The sequence below is a fragment of the Apium graveolens genome, unplaced genomic scaffold (assembly GCF_009905375.1).
Source record: "Apium graveolens cultivar Ventura unplaced genomic scaffold, ASM990537v1 ctg3970, whole genome shotgun sequence".
Classification (NCBI taxonomy): domain Eukaryota; kingdom Viridiplantae; phylum Streptophyta; class Magnoliopsida; order Apiales; family Apiaceae; genus Apium; species Apium graveolens.
This window is the reverse complement of record NW_027418348.1, coordinates 18829-26630: the sequence shown is the minus strand read 5'-3', so window position 1 is coordinate 26630 and position 7802 is coordinate 18829. Positions and strand designations below refer to the sequence as shown.

General features: G+C 33.9%; 1 protein-coding gene across 1 annotated transcript; it reads left to right on the top strand.

Moving 5' to 3' along the window:
- Positions 1-249: 249 nt before the first annotated feature.
- Positions 250-927, top strand: LOC141701514 (uncharacterized). Its single transcript, XM_074505152.1, has 2 exons — positions 250-358; positions 449-927. The coding sequence occupies exons 1-2, from the start codon at positions 250-252 to the stop codon at positions 925-927; spliced, it is 588 nt and encodes a 195-aa protein (XP_074361253.1).
- The last annotated feature ends 6875 nt before the right edge of the window (positions 928-7802 follow it).

Genomic DNA, 7802 nt, shown 5'->3' with positions numbered 1-7802 from the left:
ACTCAATTCTGTACTTTCAGTGATGTTTTCCTGGTTTTCACAGGTTTTATTTCCTACAAATTCCGCATCAATTAGGGTTTATAAAGGAAGATTTATAGATCTTGTTTTATTTCTGTGATTGCTACGTTTTTTGATAGATTGCGTTTTGATATCTAGTTTGTTTTCATAAACAATATCGTTGTGATCGATTTTGATTGATTCAATTGAGTAGTCGTGATTGTAAACTGGTGAAAATAGATCTAATTAGTCATGTTAGGTCAGAATTTGGGGAAGAATACTCATGTTTCTTATGCAAATGCTGTGTCAAGCACTCCTGTGCGCGATGGTACGGATAGTGGAAAAGATGCAGAGCACAATGGTTCTACATCACATGATGCACATAATGTGTTTGATAATAATACACTTTCAGTTGATTCGACTCTACATCCGTTATATCTTTAAAACATAGATCATCCAGGATTAGTTCTTATCTCTAAGAAATTAACTGCTACTGATAACTTTGGTCCCTGGAAGAGGTCCATAACGATTTCCTTGTCAGTCAAGAACAAAATTGGGATTGTCAATGGTACTTATGTTAGACCTGAAGAAACTTCTGTTTTAAGAGCTCAGTGGGACAGAGTCAATGACATGGTTATAAGCTGGATCATGAATACTGTATCGAATGAAATAAGTAATGGCATGGATTTTGTTACTTCAGCTCATCAAATGTGGGAAGAGTTACATGATCAATTCTCAAGTGTGAACGGTCATCGAGTTTATCAGGTTTTGAAAGAACTACATGCTTTGGAACACAGTGACAAATCAGTGGAAATCTATTATCATAAATTGAAAAATCTCTGGGATGAGTATGCAGCATTAGAGTCTGTTATTGCCTACAAATGTGGATGTCAGTGTGGGTTTTACAAACTTCACGAGGAGAGAGAGTAAAGAAAGAAGTTGCTTCAGTTCCTTATGGGCCTAAATGATAGTTATTCCACAGCAAGAGGTCAAATTCTCATGATATCGCCTCTACCTAGCATTTCTCAGGCTTTTTCACTCATCAAACATGATGAGAAACAGAAACAAGGATATCATTTATCTGTTCCTTTCATTGGGAATGTTAAGGAAAACTCTTCTTTCTCTAAGACTGGAACATCAGGAGTGAACTCTGTTAATAACAAGATATCTAGTGGTCAGAAGCCTATCCTCAAATGTACCTATTGTAACAAGGAGGGACATATCAGGGAATTTTGCTTCAAGTTAGTAGGATATCCAGACGAGAAGAAATCAAAAGGAAAATTCCCAAATCAGTCTACTGGGTTCAGATCACTTCCTCAACCTCGTAATCTTAACAGTCAAGTTGATACAGGGTCTAATTCTAATGTTGCGGCTTATCATGTTGGGACTCTACAAAATGGAACTTCTGGACAACAACCTTCTAGTTCACCTTCTTTGGAGCAGATGCAGAATCAGATCTCACATATGAATCAGATGATGATTCTCATGATGAATAAGAAGGCTAGTTTTTCTTCACCTGAAGAACAAATGCACTCCATGGCATGTATGGCTTACTGCCTAAATACATCCATGCCTTCTCCTTTGTGTCAACTTTGGATAGTTGATACAGGAGCTTCTCACCACATGTGTTGTAATAAACACCTTTTCACCAGTATCACTTCACTTACAATTCCATTTCAAGTTGCTTTACTTAATAAGCAACTTATTTCCATTACACAAACTAATGTTATTCATTTAAATGAGCACATTACTTTATCCAATGGGTTTTATGTCCCAGAATTTCATTGCAATCTTCTTGCTGTTTCTAAGTTGACACAAGATAGTAATTGTTTTATCAAATTTTTTCCCCAAAATTGTGTTTTCCAGGACCAGACACAGCAGAAAGTTCTAGCTACTGGTGAGGTTCATGATGGTTTATACTATCTCACTCAGTCAGCCCCTTTTAGCTTACAATCTGTTGTACCTGTTTCTGCTACTTCTTTAACTCATGCTCACAATCTGAAGGTTCATTCTCCATCGTTTGATTCCAAGATGTGGCATCTTCATTTAGGACATCCATCACATGGTGTTATTCAACATTTAAAATTTCTCACCAAGAACAATTTTTCTTGTAACATTGATTGTCCTGTTTGTCCGTTATCAAAACAATGTAAACTTCCATTTCCTAAACAAAGTTTCTCTTATGCATCTACTGCTTTTGCATTATTACATATGGATGTTTGGGGTCCTTATCAAACATCTACTTTTAATGGTGCAAAGTATTTTCTTACAATTATAGATGATCATACATGAGCTACTTGGGTTTTTTTCATGCCTAATAAACAACAAGTGTTCTCTATCTTTTAAAAATTTCTGGCTTATGTTACTAAACAATTTCATAAATCCGTTCGAATGATTCGTACAGATAACAGTAGTGAATTTATAAATTCATCTTTTAGAACACTTCTTAGTTCTCTTGGTATTGTTCACCAATGTTCTTGCCCTTACACTCCAGAACAGAATTCAAGGGTTGAACGTAAGCATCGTCATCTGTCAGAAATGGCCAGGGCATTACGTTTTCAATATGGCTTACCTCTGAAATACTGGGGTGAATGTATACTCACTGCAGTTTATCTTATTAATAGACTTCCAACACCAATTCTTTAATATAAATCCCCTTTTGAAGTTTTACATGATACACCACCTGATTATTCACAGTTAAAGGTTTTTGGGTGTCTGTTTTGCTTCCATACATGATCCAGATAAGTTTTCTTCTCGTTCGATCAGGTCGGTTTTTATAGGATATCCTACCAATCAAAAAGGTTTTAAGTTATTGAATCTTGATAGTCATTCTATAATTACCAGCAGGCATGTTGTTTTTCATGAGCATATACTCCCATATCATGAGAAATCTAAACCTGTCAATGTTTCAGATTCTGATCTTCTCTAGTGGTTATCTTCTAATGATCAATCACCAAATATCATTCCTTGTTTAGTCAATGAACATGTTCCATCACAGTCATCAGATGCAAGCATAATCCATCATACTTCACCTTTCCCGATACAGTCTCATCAGAGTTCTATATTTTCACCTCATAGTCAATCTCCAACTTCTATACAACCTATTCCACCTTCTGTTGAATCATTTGTTATTTCACCTACCCAGAAATCTATTGTTCCTCCTGTCAGACAATCTACTAGGTCTATCACCAGACCATCTTGGTGGCATGATTATCATGTCAATGTTCCAAAATAACTCACAAATACCTCTTAGGTTAATTCGATTTCTATTCCCAGAAATGTTGTTTGTTCTAATGTTGTTCTTGAGCCTCAACATTATTTTCAGGCAGTTGCTAATCCATATTGGGTTGAAGCAATGCAGAAAGAACTCCATGCTCTTGAGCAAAATGACACTTGGATTCTCGTAACTTTACCACCTGGCAAGAAAACCATAGGTTAGAAATGGGTTTACAAGGTTAAATACCTTCCTAATGGCCAAATTGAGAGGTACAAGGCCCGTCTTGTAGCAAAAGGCTATACACAATCTGAAGGTATTGATTACCATGACACCTTTGCTCCAGTCGTTAAGATAACCACCATTCATACTCTTTTAGCTGTTGCTGCCGCAAAGGGTTGGATTATTGATTAACTTGACATTAATAATGCATTTTTACACGGAGACTTGGATGAAGAAGTGTATATGTCCTTACCCTTAGGATACATCAACAACTCCTCTGTTCCCAACCTTGTGTGCAAATTGAGAAAGTCCATCTATGGACTAAAACAGGCATCAAGGTGTTGGTTTTCCAAATTGGCCACTTGTTTGACTGAAGGTGGTTATATCCAATCCAGATGTGATAGCTCCATGTTTACATATAATAAAGATGGTGTTTTTGTCATAGCAGTGGTATACGTGGACCATATTCTGCTTTCTGGTAATAATCATGATGCCATCCAGTCTCTCAAACAACTCTTGGATGTCAGTTTTACCATAAAAGATTTGGGGAATCTCAAGTATTATCTAGGTCTTGAAATCACTCGCAATTCTGATGGCATTTTTGTTACGCAGCAGAAATTTATTCAAGATTTATTGGCATCGGCTAATATGACAAATTGTAAGCCTTTGTCTGTGCCCATTGATCCTCATCTCAAGTTATTGGATAATTTGAAGTCTGGTCAATTAATTTCGAATCCATCAGTTTATAGAGCATGGTTTGAGAAACTTCTGTACTTAAACACTTGCTGGCCTGATATCAAATTTTCGGTACAAATGTTTAGTCAGTTTTTACAAGCTCCCAGGGTTAAGCATATGGCAGCTTTGACTCGAGTTCTTCGTTACCTGAAATGGACTGCAGGTCATGGTCTATATTTTCCAGCCAATAATTTATTAACTTTGCGAATGTTTAGTGATAGTGATTGGGCATGAAATGTTAATGATAGGAAATCTGTGGGTGCTTACTCTTTGTTACTTGGAGATGTAGCTGTTTCATGGAGGTCGAAAAAATAACAGGTTACATCTCGCAGTTCTGCGGAGGCAGAATATCGTGCTCTAGCAGATGCTTCGTGTGAGATCATTTGGTTTCTCAATTTATTACAAGAGCTTCATGTTCCTCTTTCAGGTCCTGTTCCCTCAATAAAGCTGCTGTTGATTTAACAACCAATCCAGTTTATCATGCTCGTACGAAATATATAGAACTGGATTGTCATTTCATCCGTGAGAAGATCCAGTTGGGTATTGTGGTTATCCATTAGATTCCTACACTAAAGAACACGGGTGATATTCTAACAAAAGGCTTAGGCAAAGCATTACACTGGTCTTGTGTTGCCAAATTGGGACTTCTTGCTGCTGGACCGTCGCCAGTTTGTGGGGGGGATAAGCCACTACCAATCAATAGGGGGGCTGAAGACATGTGTGGTATAACATCAAATCAAGGAAAAACAAATGTTACTTGGAAATATATACAACCAATACAAAACGAGTTGAAATTAGCATATCAACATATAAAGTCAATAAAACAGTCAATGTAGAAAGTTAGTTAGACTTAACCGACTTTGTATTATTATATATACTGAGACTCTCTAACTTCCTGTTCTAAGATGAATAACAAACATTTACATCTCCTTCTCATCTCTTCTATATCTTTCATATCTTGTTAATACACAAGGTAGAAACGGAACTTATGAACTTTATATTTTGAAGTCAGCACTACAAGAAAAACGGGTAAATATGACCGTCCAAAAACCGGTCTTATTTAGTTAAATACGACCGTTTTCGGTCGTATTTAACTAAATACGACCGGTTTTTGGACCGGTCGCATTCGGTCGAGTCATATTTAGTAACCGGTCGAATTTAGAATACAGAGCGGCTAAATTCGACCGCTTAAATTCGACCGAATGCGGTCGAATTTGTTTTTCACCAAAAAATTGAAAATCCCGCCCAAAAATTTGAATTTTTTGAAAAAATTTGAAAAGTCCGCCTAAAATATAAATTCGACCGTATATGATTGAAAATATTGTTCTAAATTCGACCGTATACGGTCGAATTAACGAGCACCAGATTTAAAAAAAAAAAATCTTGCCGGAAAATTTTCAAATTCCGACGAACTTCAAAAAATCCGGCAACTATTCCGATAACTCCGATGTTGCCAAAAATTGATTTTTTTGGTTTAATTTTACACATCAAATTAGTCTACATCGTTCCCACAATCCCAAAATGACCCCAACAATAACATATCAATGATATAATTCATTTTCCGATCAAAATGGTAACTTTTCCGGCCAAATTCAAAATCATATTAATCTTTGTGAAATTCGACGCTTAATATCACAAAACAAAGCTAATAACGTATACAATTGATTATCAACAATTATATTAACATAAAACAATTATCAAGAAAAAAATAATGAATAAAAAATCATACCAAATTCAATTTTACACAAATTTCAAGTTTGCACTTCGAAATTTTCATATACATACTCCTCCAACTTTCCTAAACACAAACTCATAATCAAAAACGAAATTAAAACACAAAATTTCAAAGACCCACCTAATTTTTTGTTCGGAAAATAAAGATAAAAGATGGATTTTGGGATGCGCGTGTTTATATGAGTTGTAGAAAAATAGAAGAGAAGGGGATTGGTAAATGATGAAAAGGAGGTTGACCGGAAAAAGAAAGAAATAAGCCGAAAAAAAGGGGAAAGGAGCAGGGGCGGGGCTGGGCGGGGGAGGGAAAAAGGGGGAGGGGTGGGGTGGGGTGGGGGGCTGGGGCGGGGTGGGTTTTATTTTAGTTCATTAATAGTTTAGTTTTATAAAATGCATAATCAACCTTTAGATTATTTTTTAAGTGGTTGAATTTGGTGCGTTGGATCTAAATCACGCGGATCGCTGACATGGCACTAAATTTAACTGTCATCGGTTGTATTTAGGAGTGTCAATTTATATTTGTTTCACTTTGTTTTACATTATGAAAATTAAAATTATAATACTATGATTATTTAATCATTTGATTATAAAATAATATATTATTATAATTATTAGAATATATATTTAACAACTAGTTATTGTACTAAACAAATAAAATGAAGATTTTGGTTGATTTAACATATAAACCACCGAAAATAGTTTGCCGTACAATTTAGGATTATAATTTATTTCCAAAAAAATATTGTAATTTGTTATAACTCATTATTTTATTTAAAAAAAATTTGATCGATTTTATGATAAATTCCATTAACAAGAGTGTACGGTGAAATTTAGAATTATACTTAATTATACTTTATTTGTTAAAATTATCGAGATCTAATGATTAAAATACATTTATTTTTCTCTAAAAAAATTATCATATCAATAAATTATATAGATCTTGACATCTTTACGGTTGGGTCATTCATAAACAGTTTTTAAAAAATTGAAACATCGGTACGGGACTAAACACTAGTAAGAATAACTAGTCAAACTACTAGTTGACTGTTAAAATAGCAAATCAAATACATTTATTTTTTTCTAAAAATTTTATCATATCATTAAAATATATAGATCTTGACATCCTTACGGTTGGATCATACATAAACATTTTGTAAAAAATCGAAACATTGGTATGAGACTCAACACTAGTAAGAAGTATTTGTCAAACTACTAGTTGACTATTAAAATAACAAACCAAATACATTTATTTTTTTATAAATTTTTTATCATATCACTAAAATATATAGATCTTGATATCCTTACGGTTGGATCATACATAAATATTTTGTAAAAAATTGAAACATCGATATGAGACTAAACACCAGTAAGAAGTATTGGTCAAATTACTAGTTGAATGTTAAAATAACAAACCAAATACATTTATTTTTTTATAAAATTTTTATCATATCACTAAAATATATATATCTTGACATCCTTATGGTTGGATCATTCATAAAAATTTTGTAAAAAATCGAAACATCGGTACGAGACTAAACACTAGTAAGAAGTATTGGTCAAACTACTAGTTGACTGTTAAAATAACAAACCAAATACTTTTATTTTTTTCTAAATTTTTTATCATATCATTAAAATATATAGATCTTGACATCCTTATGGTTGGATGATTCATAAACATTTTTTAAAAAATCGAAACATCGGTACGGGACTAAACACTAGTAAGAATAACTGGTCAAACTACTAGTTGACTCTTAAAATAGCAAACCAAATACATTTATTTTTTTCTAAAAATGTTATCATATCATTAAAATATATAGATCTTGACATCCTTACGGTTGGATCATTCATAAAAAATTTGTAAAAAATCGAAACATCGGTACGAGACTAAACACTAATAAGAAGT